The 16,520-nt window shown below is 38.9% G+C and overlaps 1 protein-coding gene across 1 annotated transcript in view; it reads right to left on the minus strand.

Annotated features, from left to right (window-relative positions):
• KLHDC1 (kelch domain containing 1) overlaps positions 1 to 14,683 on the minus strand; it is a 36,555-nt gene extending 21,872 nt beyond the window's left edge. The window contains exons 1-6 of the mRNA XM_049767434.1: positions 14,566 to 14,683; positions 14,050 to 14,168; positions 10,756 to 10,834; positions 5,149 to 5,232; positions 2,342 to 2,425; positions 1,843 to 1,901 (exon numbers count right to left, since the gene is read on the minus strand). Of these exons, the coding sequence (XP_049623391.1) occupies positions 1,843 to 1,901; positions 2,342 to 2,425; positions 5,149 to 5,232; positions 10,756 to 10,834; positions 14,050 to 14,168; positions 14,566 to 14,679 (539 nt within the window). The 5' untranslated portion in view covers positions 14,680 to 14,683. The remainder of the gene's footprint in view (positions 1 to 1,842; positions 1,902 to 2,341; positions 2,426 to 5,148; positions 5,233 to 10,755; positions 10,835 to 14,049; positions 14,169 to 14,565) is intronic.
• Between the last annotated feature and the right edge of the window lie 1,837 nt (positions 14,684 to 16,520).

Below are 16,520 nucleotides of genomic sequence, written 5' to 3' on the forward strand. Positions count from 1 at the left end.
TTAAAAAATGAAAATTAAATTAAATTAAATTAATTAATTTAAAATTAAAATTAATTAAATTTTAATTAAAATAATTAAAATAAAAAATTAAAATTAAAATAAAATAAAATTAAATTAAAATAAAAAATGAAAATTAAAATAATTAAAATAAAAAAATTAAAATTAAAATAAAATTAAATTAAAATAAAATAAAATTAAAATTAAAATTAAAATAAAAAAATGAAAATTAAAAGTCTTGAGAACAGAATCATAGCAATAAAAGTATAGCAGGTAAAGTGCTTGCCTTGATTCCTGAGTGCAGAATTTGGACTCCTGAGAATAAAAGGTTGTGGCACAAAAATGGGGGTGGAAGAGAACCTGGAACAAAGCTGAGTGTGGCCTCAAAATAAAGAGACAACAAAAAGGGAAAAGAAAAGGAAAAAGAAGGGAGGAGATGGATGGGTGTGGGGGATGAAGGGTGGGTGAACTACCAACAAAAGGGGGACTGAAAAAAAGAAGGGAGGAGAGGAGAGGGAAGGGAAAAAGAGGAAAGACAAAAGAAAGGAAGGAAGGGGAGAAGAGGGAAGTGGAAGAAAAAGGGAAAGGAGAGAAAAGGAAAGGAGAAGAGAAAATGCTTTCCCTGGTCAGAGAGATGATAATAAAGTATGGTAATAGCATACTTTTCTTTTTCTTTTGGTTTTTGAGTCACACCCAGCTTTGCTCAGGGGTTACTCCTGGCTCTGCGCTCAGAAATCACCCCTGGCAGGCATGGGGGACCAAGGGATGCCGGGATTCGAACCACCGTCCTTCTGCATGCAAGGCAAACACCCTACCTCCATTCTATCTCTCCACCCCCAGCATACTTTTCTTACACACAGTCAACCCAAGTTCAGTCCCCAGCAGCCCATATGGTCCCCAAACCCCACCGGGAGTTATCCATTAATGCAGAGCCAGAAGTAAGCCATAAGCACAGACAAGTGTGGTCCAAAAGAAAAAAAATAAATGCTTTCTCTATGCCAAAATTTTTTTTTTTGGTTTTTGGTTTTTGGGTCACACCCGGCAGTGCTCAGGGGTTACTCCTGGCTGTCTGCTCAGAAATAGCTCCTGGTAGGCACGGGGGACCATATGGGACACCGGGATTTGAACCAACCACCTTTGGTCCTGGATCGGCTGCTTGCAAGGCAAACGCTACTGTGCTATCTCTCCGGGCCCTCTATGCCAAAATTTAAAGATAAAAATATATATTTTCTTTTTTTTTGGTTTTTGGGCCACACCCGGCAGTGCTCAGGGGTTACTCCTGGCTGTCTGCTCAGAAATAGCCCCTGGCAGGCACGGGGGACCATATGGGACACCGGGATTCGAACCAACCACCTTTGGTCCTGGATCGGCTGCTTGCAAGGCAAATGCCGCTGTGCCATCTCTCCGGGCCCAAAAATCTATATTTTCTTATGACATTTCCCCATGGTTTTATTTTCAATAGCATCATACTTTGGAATTCTAATTCTATCCCATTACATAAAGTGAAATGATAACTACATTTATTCTGTAGATTATGAGCCATAAATAAAAATCTATCTGTCATCACATTACCCTATGTGTTCTTCATTTCTTGTACTAACAAGCATTTGCAAATATGTTATGAAACAAGTACTTTCATAATCTATTTTTAACTATTAATATTTCTGTTTTACACAATTTAATTGAAAAACAGCTATTATTTAAATTAATGTATCATGCTATATATATGACATAAAGGAAAAAATATAGGTTTCAGAGACCCAAATTTAGATTATGTCAAACACATACACACAAACATACAAAGAGAAATGTCTTTAAATTAAAACACTTAAATCTTACACTTACCTTCCAGACCAAGTCCAAGTATCTAAATTTAGGTAATGCAAATCATTCATCCTAGTTTGCTAAAATCAAAGCATACTAAATTATTCAGTGTTTTATTTTTCATGAGTTAAAACTAAATTCAGATTAAAATAGATTATATGTATGTTATAACTTATTATAAAATTATAAGTTATTATACTAAGAAACAATGCTATGTATTCAAAGATTAACAGAGACACAAAATCAAAATCTCAAAGAAGAAAAATAAATTTAAACAGTTTTAAAAAGGAAATCAAACTTTTTTATATTACTGAAATTAAGAATTCCTCTCAATAAGATATTATGTATAATTATTGATGATTACCCCCAAATGAACTACTTTGGGAGTAGAAGTAACCAATGTTGCTGAATGATATTTTAATCTCTAGATTATTGGTATACTGCATAGTTTCAAAAAGTCAGAAGACAAATTTTATCAGAAGCATTGTATATAAAAACAATTTCTATTAAAAACACTAACCAAAACACGTCCTCCAAAGACATAGCCTTTATTTCCAAGCACTGCACAAGTATGTGCTGCTCGTGGCTGCGGTGGAACTCCGCCCTGTAAGCAAAGATCAGTAGTGTGTGTAAAAATTGAAAACAAGTGAAAGGACATCATATTCTATACTCAATATGAGAAATTCCTCTTAACTGTGTCTGTTAATAACCCTACTGCAAAAGATAGTTTGAAATAGTAATAGTTGTAGACAAGTACTGCTCCTCTAGAATTAAATTTATTCACCTTTCAAAAGTAGTTTCTGATGCTAGAGAGATAGTACAAAAGGTAAGGCTTTATGTGGCCAACCATCTTGCATGTGGGTGGTCTTGGTTTGGTCCCAGGTAACTTATATGTTTTCCTGAGCCTGCCAGGAGTGATTCATGAGTATAGAGCCATGAGCGAAACCTGAACACCACCAAATGTGGCCAAAATCTAAAAATACATAAATTAAAAAAAAAAGGTTAAACAAACTTACAAATGTGCCTGTCAAGGAGGCAGAGGGTGGTTTGGGGAAATACTGAGACATTGGTGGAGGAAAATAGACATTGGTGACCAGATATTATATAATTGTATACCTAAAACTCAAATATAAATAGCTTTGTAAATCACAGCATCTCAATAAAAATTAATTTAAAAAAAATCAAACAAATTTTCCCACACAAAAACTTCTTATGCAGAACCAGGAGTAAGCCCTAAACACAGCCAAGTTTGGCCTCCTAACCAATATATTAACTAACCAAGTAAAAGTAAATGTGTCAGATTTTATGTACTTCTATCAATACAAGTTGGCCTGTAAGAATATGGATATTAGTAGTCAATTTTGATTTTGTCTAGTCCAATCTACAGAGCTATGGTGAGTTTATCAATAATAAAACCATACTTCATAGAGATAGGTTTGAAGGATCAGAGCAATAACAGAGCAGGCAGAGTACTTGTCTTGCACACAGCTAACTTGAGTTCAATCCCAGGCATCCCTCAAACACCTCCAGGAGAGATCCCTAAGCACAGAGCTAGAAGAAAGTTCTGAGAACCACTGGTGTGGCTCAAAAACAAACAAAAATACCCAACAGCAACAACAAAACATTGAGATAAGCTTGAGAATCTGGCCTAGTCAATCTTTGCATTGGCATAGGGAGATAAAGTTCTGGAATTTATATAAAGACTGACTATGCCAGTTCTGTATTTCAAAAAAGAATCAGGGTCCTTTTTAAAAAATTATAATCACTGAGAGAATACACAGCACCAGTAGAAGTTTTTTGAGTGTCCAATGTCATATTCTTGTTAGATGAGCAAGTCAGTCTTCCAAAGACACAAATAGTTAATAAAGAAAAGCAGAAAGAAGTCAAGAAAAGAGTGTTGCAAAGTGCCACGATGTGCTGAATAAATCACTCCTTCTTAGAACCTAATCTCCATTGTTCTTTCTTTCAAAAGATACTTTCATTCAAATCATTCTAAAAGATACTTTCTAGTTATGTATGAATTCACTATTAAACAAAACTGTTTTTGTTTTTGGGACAAATTCGCCAGAGATCAGGGGTCACTGCTAGCTCTATGCTCAGAAATTACTCCTGGTATGTTCGAGAGGACCACATGGGATCCTGGGAATAGAATCCAGGTCAGGCGTGTGCAAGACAAATGCCCTACCCACTGTGCTAACTCCAGCACCTAACAAATGTTTTTTAATAAAAATGAAGAGTTTATGGGTAAGCAAAATTAGATAAAAAAAATATTGCAAGTTGGGAAGAAAGTCTGACCAGCACAAACAGTAGAGCAAGATTCAGGAGGGGGGTGGGGGGAAGAAACTTTTATGCTGAATAGACTTAAAATTTTCCAGGGAAAAGCATGCATGTTCACAGGGTAAAATTATATACAGCAGAAAAAAGTACCATGGGCATATATAACTACACATCACATATATAGAAAGTAACAGATTCTCAAATTCAACTAATAAGGATTCTGTTGATCATAATTGTTTCTATAAAATAAAATTTTAAGGGGCCGGGAAGATGGTGCTAGAGGTAAGGTGTCTGCCTTGCAAGCGCTAGCGTAGGACGGACCACGGTTTGATCCCCTGGCGTCCCATATGGTCCCCCCAAGCCAGGGGCGATTTCTGAGTGCTTGGCCAGGAGTAACCCCTGAGCGTCAAACGGGTGTGGCCCAAAAACCAAAATAAATAAATAAATAAATAAAATTTTTAAAAAAGTAGCAGAGTAACATAATCAGGCTTGTGATTTTTGGTGGTCCACACCTGGCTGCACTCAGGAGTTACTCCTGGCTCTGCACTCAAAAATCACTCCTGGCAGGCTTGGGGGACCATATGGGATGTCAGGGATTGAATCCAGGCCAATCCCAGGTCAACCTGGGGTCAGCCCTGGATTGGCCTGGAAGGCTGGAATGCCAGGAATCGAACCCATGAAGGTGTATGCATGTTGGGTGATCTCTTGAACACAGTCCCCACTAAATAATACTATCTGGGCAGTGCTCTGGGAATAACATAAAATTATACTTTTTATTATTCCAAAGGCATTTTGCTGAGCCTTGTCTAAACAAATATTTGTGTTTATTTTTATGATATTGTCAGATATTGCTTGGGACTTCTGGCTCTGGGCTTGATGACTGCCCTCAGCAGATCATATCTTATGGTTCCCAGGATTGAATCTGGGCCTCCTTCACTTAAAACTTTTTTCACATGCTTTAAGGTCACTGTGTTATCTCTCTGGTCCCTAATATATTGTTAAAGTATCAATAAGTATACAAACATAAGGGCAACTTTTAAAAATACTTACTTTAATTTTTGGTTGAAACCATGTCTGTGTCTTTGTGTCAAATACATGAACATCATTATGCCACCCCCAGAATATTTGCTCTTCCTAAAATATAAATTTTTAAAAATATTTAATATATTTATAATTTTCAGATTGCTATAATAAAGATTAAAGAAACAGAGCTGAATGTTATGATATTATAGGCATAAGATTAAAAGCATAGAATGACTCATGAAATGTGGTGGTATGAATCAAAAATTTTTATGAATCAAAATTTTATTGTTGATGACAATCTTCCAATGTTCTCAAAGAATCTCCTTTTGTAAAATGGAAGAGAACAGGGATGAAGCAATACTTTAGCAGGTAAAGCACTTGCTTTGCATATAGCTGACCCAGGTTCGATCCTTGGCATTCCATATGGTCCCCCAAGCACAGCCGAGAGTTATTCCTGAGCAGAGCCAGGAATAACCCCTGACCACTGCCAGGGGTAACCCCCAAAACAAAAGATAAAATTGAAAAGAATAGATATTTATATTTTGAGATACGCAGGTGCTTACGATTCTAAACTTCTGCTATTAGAGAAAATATTTGAGAGGATTAGGGGTGTGTGTGTGTGTGTGTGTGTGTGTGTGTGTGTGTGTGTGTGTGTGTTGGTTTTGTGCCATACCCACAGTGCTCGGTGGTTAGTCCTGGCTCTATGCTCAGAAATCGCTCCTGGCAGGCTCGGGGGACCATATAAGATGTCAGGGATCAAACCAGGGTCAGCCGTGTGCCAGGCAAATGCTCTACCCATTGTGCTATCACTCAAGCCCCTAGATTATTTTTCCCAAAAGTTTGATCACTTCTATTAAACCAAGCAACCAGGTTCTCTTTTGAATCAAACTAGTTCTTATTCTCTTCTTTATTTTCTTTCGTTTGTTGGTGGCAGGGGGTGGGAAGTTGAGCCTTACCCATTGCTGTTCATAGTTCTCCCAGCTCTGTGTGCTCAGAGTTCACAAATGGCAGTGCTGAGAGGACCGTATGTGGAGCCCAGAATCAAACAAGGGTCAGCTGCATGCAAGGGAGACATCTTGAACTCTTGTATTATCCCTTTAGCTTTTATTTCCTGAGACAAAAATGTCTGCAAGATTATGCTTAGCAGTTACTGTGAATTTAGCCTCTCTCGGGTTACTAAAATCCCCTATTACTACTTAATTTACCTCTGCACTAGTGTTTTGTAAATAATGATTTCTTTATTTAGGGGCCAGAGTGATAGCACAATGGGTAGAGCATTTTGCCTTGCATGTGGATGACCCAGATTTGATCCCTGGCATTCCATAAGGTCCCCCAAGTGTAAGATGATGCCCAGCTATCAACCCCAAGCAAAGTGTTCCTCACACTTCCTCCTTCCTAAAATCTCTCTCTTTGATATGTAAAAAGCCCACTGGATAGTACTTCTCTCTCTCTTCTTCCCCTCTCTCTCTCCTTCTCTCTCTCTCTCTCTCTCTCTCTCTCTCTCTCTCTCTCTCTCTCTCTCTCTCTCTCTCTCTCTCTCGATCACTCATTTCTTCACAGTTACCCTGCTTCTTCAGACTCATTCACCTAAGGGGTTAGAAGCAAAGCATGTGGGGTGATCTCACAACTCGTAGATTTTTATTTTATACCCGAGCCTGCCAGGAGTGATTTATGAGTGCAGAGCCAGAGTATCCCCTGAGCACTGCAGGGTGTGGTTCCTCTACTGCCCCAAATAATTACTTATTTATTGAAGTACTGTGGTTACAGAAATGTTCATAGTTGGGTTTCAGTAATAGAATATATGCCCCCCTCACCAGTGTAACTTTACTGCCATCAATGTCCCCCATTTCTCTCCCCACCTTCACCCCTGCTTGTCTCTGGGGGTAAGCATTCTCCTCTCTCTCACTCTCTCCTTCCTATTTGACATTGTGATTTGCACTATTGCTAATGAGGAGGTGCCATGCATATCACTTTACCCTATTTCAGCACCCAGTTCCAACTATCATTGTCATGGTAGTTGTCAGTGCACTCACTGCTCTTTGTTAAGCTTCATATCATGGGCTGTCCTCCCAGCCCTCATCTCTACTGTCTCTTATTTTTAAAAGACATACTGTCTTTTATTTTTCTTATTCCCACAGATGAACTCTGCACATGTAAAAAATATTCATTATTTCTGTCAGTACTTAAAATAGTTTGTACTTAGTTTAGCACTTAAACTAAATTACCTCTATTATCAGAAACTTTAGGACATATTCTTTATCCTAACTGTACTATAAGTAGCAGTGTTTTAAGGATATTTCCTTTTAGAAACATGAAGATGGCCCAAAGAGCTGAAGTATATGCTTTGCATTGGGAGCACTAAATTCAATTCCTAGCACTAAATAAAAATTTGGAGGGTGTTTTGGGCCACATTCAGCTATGCCTAATTAGTGCTTATTCCTGGTTCTGTGCACAAAGAACAAATTTCACAATGCTTAGGGGACCAGAGGTGGTACTGGGGATTTAAGTGTATTGGCAGTAAACGTGGTGAACATCTTACCTACTTGTACTATTTTCTGACCCAGATAATACCTCATTTTTTATTTTATTTTTTGGTTTTGGCCACACTTGTTAGTGCTCAGGGGTCACTCCTTGCTCTACATTCAGATATTGCTCTGGCAGGCTCTGGGGGCCATATGGGATGTTGGGGATTGACTCTGGGTCAGCTATGTGCAAGGGTCAGCTATGTGCAAGGCAAATGCCCTACCTGCTGTGCTATTGCTCTGGCCCCAACATTTCATTTTATAAACTCAGAAACATGGGAACTTAAAAAAAAGACCCATATACAAAAATAAATAAATAAAAGACCCATATTCAAAGAAAGAGCTTCTGATTGCTGGTGGGAATGTCAAATGGTATGGCCTTTTTGGAAAATAGAAATTGAGTTTTTATTTGACCGAACAATACCATTCCTGGGAATATACCCTCAGGGCTCAAACACTAATCCAGAAAAGGCATCAATGAATTCCTATGTTCACTGTGGCACTATTTACAATAGCCAGGATCTAGAAATAACCCAAGTGCCTGAGAACAGAGAAGTAGATAAATAAATTGGCACATCTACTCAAAGGAAAACTGCACAGCTTTTTATGAAAATGAAGTCATGAAATTTGCATGAATAGACATGGAAAGTATCAGCTGAGCAAATCATTTTGCTCAGGAGAGGCACAGACAGAATGACTGTACTCATTTGTAGGCTATAAACAAAACATGTACTGAGAATAATACTCAAATAAGGGCCAGGAGGACTGGTCCATGATAGAAAGATTATCACAAAGTGGGAGGGGGAGTGCAGTTAAAGGCAGAGAAAGGACAGCTATGACAAGGATAGTTTTTTTGTTTTTTTTTTTGGTTTTTTTTTTTGTTTTGTTTTTGAGCCACACCTGGCAGTGCTCAAGGGTTACTCCAGGCTGTCTGCTCAGAAATAGCTCCTGGCAGGCACAGGGGACCATATGTGACACCGGGATTTGTTTTTTTGTTTTGTTTTGTTTTTGGGCCACACCCGGTGTTGCTCAGGGGTTACTCCTGGCTGTCTGCTCAGAAATAGCTCCTGGCAGGCACAGGGAACCATATGGGACACCGGATTCGAACCAACCACCTTTGGTCCTGGATCGGCTGCTTGCAAGGCAAACACCGCTGTGCTATCTCTTCAGGCCCCTACAAGGATAGTTTTAAAGAATCACTCTGGACAAGAACTGGGTTGTATAAAAATATTGAAAACCATGGGTCTAAAAGGTAAAAAAAAAAAAAAAGGAAAGACGAGATGGGGAGAGAAGGGAGAAGGGAATGAGAAAGGGTTGAATATGGGAAGAGAAGGAAAAAGAGAGACAGAGAGAGAGGCAGAGAAGAATATTGTCTAACATGTAGGCAGGGGGTGGGTAAGGGGTGGGAGGGAAGCTGCTGATATTGGGCTGGGAAATGCATACTGGGGATGGGAAGGGTGTTAGAATACTGCACAATTGAAACTCAACTAACAACTTTTGGGGTTATTTTTTGGTATTATTTTGTTTTGTTTTTGGGCCATACCCAACAGTGTGCAGGGGTTATTCCTGGTTCTGTGCTCAGAAATTGCTCCTGGCAGGCTCATGAGACCATATGGGATGGCCGGGCATTGAACCCAGATCTGTCCCAGGTCAGCCGGGAGTAAAGCAAATGCTCTACTGCTGTGTTATCACTCCAGCCCAACAACAACTTTTGAATAATGTATTTTATGGTGATTCAATTAAAAAATAAAAAAACAACAATCAGGACTAGAGATATAGTATTTACCTTGCACACAGCCAACACAGGTTCAATCCCCAGTAAAGGACATATTCCCAACATATGTCCCCTGAGCACAATCAACAGTGATCCTCTGGGTCCTGAACACTGCCAAGAATAGTCCCTGACCACTGACAACAGTGATTCCTCAAGCACAGTCAGGACTAAGCTCTGAGTACCATGAGGTATAGCCCCAAATGTATAAAAACAAAAAATATACATACCCATATCCAAAGGTATATACATTAATTATACACATAAATTTATGCTAATAATATACAATTACAATATCTTAGCATATGGTAAATCTGAAAAAAATTCCAATAAAACTTGGTGGTGTAACTTTTTTGTACAGTTATATATATTTTGGGACAGAGTGATATACAGAGGGTAGGACATTTTCCTTGCATGCTTCTGATCCAGGCTTGATCCCCAGCACTCTCTCCATATGGTTCCCTAAACACTGCCAGAAGTTACTCCTGACTGCAGAGCCAGGACTAAGCCCTAGTCACAGCCAAGTGTTGTTCAAAAAAAAAACAAAATAAATAAAACAAAGAAAAATATTTTGAAGTCAGAGCGATACTACTGGGCATTTGCTTTGCATGTGGCTAACCAAGATTTGATCTCTGTCATCCAAAATGGCTTCCAGAGCCTACCAGGATTAATACCTGAGTGCAGAGCCAGGAGTAAGCTCTGAGTACAGCTGAGTGTGGCCAAAAATAATGGAAGAAGTAGGAAAGACAGCATCAAGACTAGCTTACTAACTCATATACCGAGGTCAGTCTGAGCTATGAATAGGTCTGGTGGAACTTCCTAAAAGGAGGCTTATGTAAGCAACAAACCTGGTGTCAACCTATAATCAAAATTTGTCCAACATGTCATAGAGAGGCTAGAGTGACTGTACAGCAACTAGGGCATGTGCCTTGTATGCAGCCAAGCTAAGTTTGATCCCCGGGATCCTATGTAGTCCCCTGAGCGCTGCCAGGATTAATTACTGAGTGCAGAGCCAGTAGTAAGCTTGAGCATTGTTATATGTGGTCCCAAAACAATCTAAACAAAACAAACTATCTTGACTTAAAGCCTTTACAAATTGTCTAACAGATTAATGAGGCACAAAAACAATTATCCTTCTAGTAATTATAAAAGTAAACACCATTAATGAGAAAAACTTTCTCCAGTGGAACCCAATTCCATAGACAGAAAGCACACTTTTTCAATGTGAATTATAAAACATTAAAATGGAAACTTAGACTCATTGTTTCTAAGACTTTAAAAAGATACTAAATTAGCATTAAAAAAAAGACAAAAGAATAGAAACAGTGATTATTATCTTACCCAAGATGCATCATGCACATCAAAACAGTCTTGGAGTTCATTGTGTTTCCTACACCCATAGCCACCAAAATATATTAATCTGAAAAACAAAAAGGATGCTTTCAATGTCCTACTTCTAGTTTTTCATGAAAAGTTGAACATGATTATTTTTCTCACCATAAAACCTAAACATATCACTCATTCCCTGTTCAGTGTTCTTAGGAGATCATGTGGTTCCTGATATCAAAAGTGGTTCCAGGTGTGGCTCAAAGTACTGCCAGATGTGGCACCACAAAAAACAAAACAGCACATCTTAAACTAGTTGTGAAACTGAAACAAACTAAAACTGTAACAAATATTACCACAGACTAGATTATACTGTCTCAAACTCCATTCTAGCAGTCTGAAAAAGAAAGGTGTGTGCCTTTCTGGAGGTAAATATAGTTTAATCCAACATTCACTGATATTTCTTCTATGAAATATCTATCATATGTACCACAGTTTCTTTAGCCATTCATCTGTTGAAGGGTATCTTGGCTGTTTCCAGAGTCTTGCTATGGTAAATAGTGCTGCAATGAATATAGGTGTAAGGAAGGGATTTTTGTATTGTATTTTTGTGTTCCTAGGGTATATTCCTAGGAGTGGTATAGCTGGGTCGTATGGTGTAGAATCAAATAATTAAAGATGGACCTGGATGGCGATGGATGGTGAAGGATGGAGGTGGATGGAGGCCTTTGTCCTTAGGCCCCGGCCACGTGGCTTCATCCCCCAAGAACTGGCGGGTCTGGGGTTCAGGAAAGCGACGGGTATAGAACTCACTCACAGGCAGGCATCAGGAAGCATCAACTTTATTCATGCCCTATTCACCACATGTGTGTGGCCTATCTCATAACCTTTCAAGCACTCAGCCATTCTTAGCTACCCTGCATCTTAACTCCTTTCAGCCATCTTCCCTTTGGGCTCCATGCTGCCCAAAGACCAGAAGCGAGAGAGCCAGCCAAGAGCCAAAAGGGCAAAGACCCTAATCCCCTGGGTCAAAGGCTTTATATAACCTTCCAAGACCACTCCCTGGAATGGGAGGGGTCTTGCAGGTAAGGTTACACCTAATATCCAGTTCCCAAGACCCCTCCCAGAAAAGGGTGGGTCTCAGGTATGTACACCTAAATCCAAGGTGGAGTTACAGAATGGGAGCTTGATTTCCAGTTTTTGGAGGAAACTCCATATTGCTTTCCATAAAGGTTGAACTAGACGGCATTCCCACCAGCAGTGGATAAGAGTTCCTTTCTCTCCATATCCCCGCCAACACTGCTTGTTCTCATTCTTTGTGATGTGTGCCAATCTCTGGGGTGTGAGGTGGTACCTCATAGTTGTTTTGATTTGCATCTTCCTGACGATTAGTGATGTGGAGCAGTTTTTATGTGTCTTTTGGCCATTTGTATTTCTTCTTTGTCAAAGTGTCTGTCCATTTCTTCTCCCCATTTTTTGATGGGATTAGATGTTTCTTTTTTGTAAATTTCTGTCAGTGCCTTGTATATTTTGGAGATTAGCCCCTTGTCTGATGGGTATTGGGTGAATAGTTTCTCCCACTCAGTGGGGGGCTCTTGTATCCTGGGCACTATTTCTTTTGAGGTGCAGAAGCTTCTCAGTTTAATATATTCCCATCTGTTAATCTCTACTTTCACTTGCTTGCAGAGTGCAGTTTCCTCTTTGAAGATGCCTTTAGTCTCAATGTCCTGGAGTATTTTACCTACGTGTTGTTCTATATGTCTTATGGTTTCGGGTCTGATATCGAGGTCTTTCATCCATTTGGATTTAACCTTCGTACATGATGTTAGCTGGGAGTCTAAGTTCAATTTTTTGCAAGTGGCTAGCCAGTGGTGCCAACACCACTTGTTGAAGAGGCTTTCCCTGTTCCATTTAGGATTTCTTGCTCCTTTATCAAAAATTAGGTGAATGTGGGGCCGGGCGGTGGCGCTAGAGGTAAGGTGCCTGCCTTGCCTGCGCTAGCCTAGGACGGACCGCGGTTCGATCCCCCGGCGTCCCATATGGTCCCCCAAGCCAGGAGCGACTTCTGAGCGCATAGCCAGGAGTAACCCCTGAGCGTCAAATGGGTGTGGCCCAAAAACCAAAAAAAAAAAAAAAAATTAGGTGAATGTATGTCTGGGGAACATTCTCTGAGTATTCAAGCCTATTCCTCTGATCTGAGGGCCTGTCTTTATTCCAATACCATGCTGTCAGGAGAGATGAAGTCATGAAATTTTCTTATACATGGATGTACATGGAATCTATTATGCTGAGTGAAATAAATCAGAGAGAGAGAGAAAGATGCAGAATGGTCTCACTCATCTATGGGTTTTAAGAAAAATGAAAGACATTCTTGCAATAATTACTTTCAGACACAAAAGAGAAAAGAGCTGGAAGTTATAGCTCACCTCATGAAGCTCACCACAAACAGGGATGAGTTTAGTTAGAGAAATAACTACGTTTTGAACTATTCTAATAATGAGAATGTATAAGGGAAATAGAATGCCTGTCTAGAGTACAGGCGGGGGTTGGGTGGCGAGGAGGGAAATTTGGGACACTGGTGATGGGAATGTTGCACTGGTGATGGGTAGTGTTCTTTACATGACTGAAACCCAAGCATAATCATGTATGTAATAAAGTTGTTTAAATAAAAAATTAAAAAAAAGAAATATCTATCATAATGAAAATCTATAGGATACATGAAAAGTGATGCAGGTTGGAGCAATATTACAGTAGGTAGGGTGCTTGCCTTACATACTACTGACCTAAGTTCAATTCTCAGAACCCCATATGAGGGGCTGGAGCGTTAGCACTGTGGTAAGGTGTTTGCTTTGCATACGGGCCAACACAGGACAGACCCAGTTCGAATCCTGGCATCCCATATGGTCCCCCAGCCTGCCAGGAGTGACTTCTGAGCACAGAACCAGGAGTAACCCCAGAGCACCACCAGGTGTAACCCAAAAAACAAAGAACAAAACAAAACAAAAAAGAACCCCATATGATCCCCAAGACCATCACAAGTGATCCCTGAGCACAGATCCAAGAATAAGCTCTGAACAGATATGTGTGGCCAAAAAACCAGAAAACAAACAAAAATAAAAAGTGACCTAGAGGGCAGGAGAGATATAGTACAGTGGTAGGGCATTTGCCTTGCATGTGGCCAACCCAGGATGGACCAGGTTTTGATTCCTGGCATCTCAAATGGTCTCCTGAACCTGCTAGGAGTGATTTCTATGATATGGTTCTTTTTCAGGAGTTATAACTGAATGTAGTTAATGAGATTTTGCATACCTGTCATTGTATACCCAGCAGGAAAGTTTATCACGTGGTGTAGGTGGCTGTCCTTCAAAATTGGTGATTTTTTCCCAAATGTAGGTTTCATCTCTTGTTCGCAAATTAACGAAATAAAGCTTTTAAAAGAGAAGACTTTTAGCAGAGGGTACTTCAAAATTAAATTTGTATCAAAGAAATTTTAAATACAAAAATTATTACTATCTCTTTTTCCTTTTTAAAGGTAAAATATTATAGTTAATGTCATATTGTTTTAGATGTAAAAGTAACATTCAAAACATCCTGAAACAGGTCATTTCCAATTATGCTCTTGATCTGTTTATCTTAATTAATTGTATACTTAAATCTGAAAGAGACACAGAAGAGCAAAACTGTATTTTTACTCTATCTTTAATCCCTTAGTCATAAGCTAAATATTTCTGTATGTCTACTTTTCAAGTATTTGCAAACGTGTGAGATGAAATGATACAGTAAACACTACATTTTGTTCACTCATGAATTGAAAGAAAATATTACGCCATTGCTGTATCCTTTGTCATCATATCCGCCAAAAATGTACAGCTTTCCATGAATGCAAGCACCACAACTTCCTGACATGGAGGTAGGGAGTTCTCCTTCCATTAGATGCATTGTCCTGCAGCAAGAATAACATGAAATCCTGTAATTCCAGAAAGCAAATTAAAACTCCCTTTCACTTCCATGATTATTTTTCAATAAATACTGCTGACAATTACAACTGACATGTAATGGTAGTTAATACTGAAAAAACTTTAAGATTCATGGTAAAGATTTTTCAACCTACTGGGAAAAAATGACAAAAATTATTCTATTGTCACCAGAAACAAGAACTGCTTAGTGGAAAAAACAGCTTTCAGAGATAGCCTTAGTATTGAGAGGAAAGGTAATGTATAAAAAATGGAGAGAGAAATGTATAAAAAGTAAAAGAAAATATATTTAACATGTATTTAAAAAATCAAAGTGATAGGTACAGCAGGTACCTACAGCAGGTAGGGCTTACTGTGCATGTGGCTGACCCACGTTTGATTCTGACATTTCATATGTTCCTCTGACTCCCAAACACCACCAGGAGTAACTTCTGAATGCAGAGCCAGAGTAACCCCTGAGTACCACTCGTTGTGAACCAAAAACAAAAATGAAAAAAAATGGAGAAAGGACAGGAGTAGAGGAATATGTCAAAGACAGTAAAACACTAAAAGGGGGGGACAATAAATGTTGCAGTGTGGTCTAAGTATCATCCTAAATTCCCTTCAGTTTACAAAAAATATTATCATAGATATATCAGATATTCTACAGTTTAAAATTACTTACCACAACCCACTATCTATATCATAGGTCCAAATTTCATCATTAGGCAAATATACTTCATTGTCTTCAATAGACTAAAACAAATACATAAAATTATGTTTATCGAGTACACAATAACAATAAGTTCATTACAATGGAGAAACTGCACTAAAAATGCTATTAAAATGATTAACAGGCTCAAGAATTTTAATATAAAGTAAAACCAATCAAAAGAAAGGGGAATTTTCTAAGAGAAAGTGGAAAAAAGAAGTTTTTAGAATACAAAATAGCAGGCCCGGAGAGATAGCACAGCGGCGTTTGCCTTGCAAGCAGCCGATCCAGGACCAAAGGTGGTTGGTTCGAATCCCGGTGTCCCATATGGTCCCCCGTGCCTGCCAGGAGCTATTTCTGAGCAGACAGCCAGGAGTAACCCCTGAGCACCGCCGGGTGTGGCCCAAAAAACAAACAAACAAAAAAAAAAAAAAAAAAAAAAAGAATACAAAATAGCAGTACATGAACCTCAAGAAAAAGACTCAGGACAAATAAACCTGATAAGGGAATTTTGAGAAAGGGGAAGTAGTCACATTATCACTTTCAGTTAGTATTTTCTTGAGTGCCTACTATATACAAGGCATGATATTAAGTATTCATAAAATATATAATCTGTGGATGACAAAAATTTAACTTGTTAAAATGACAATGCAGATCTTGAAGTAAAAAAAACTTAAGGGATAAAGGATTGGAACAAGCTAGAGATGTGACCAAATGGTACAGCACTTATGTTATATGTGTGGCCATAGGTTTATGGTAATTCCTGGCACACACCCATACATATCAACTGTTAAACCATGGACGTGGCTCAGTGAAAGGGCATTGCTATTGGAATCCCAGCTCTCTGTGTGGATTCTGAGCATCAGTGAGTTTCACTCCCAAAATGATAATAATAGGGCCCGGAGAGATAGCACAGTGGCGTTTGCCTTGCAAGCAGCTGATCCAGGACCAAATGTGGTTGGTTCAAATGTGGTTGGTGTCCCATGTGGTCCCCCGTACCTGCCAGGAGCTATTTCTGAGCAGACAGCCAGGGAGGCCCAAAAACCAAAAAAAAAGATAATAATAACATTTAGTGGTTAAAACAAATTCTTACATAAATTAAATCTGTCAATTTT

Source organism: Suncus etruscus, chromosome 2, assembly GCF_024139225.1.
Source record: "Suncus etruscus isolate mSunEtr1 chromosome 2, mSunEtr1.pri.cur, whole genome shotgun sequence".
Lineage (NCBI taxonomy): Eukaryota > Metazoa > Chordata > Mammalia > Eulipotyphla > Soricidae > Suncus > Suncus etruscus.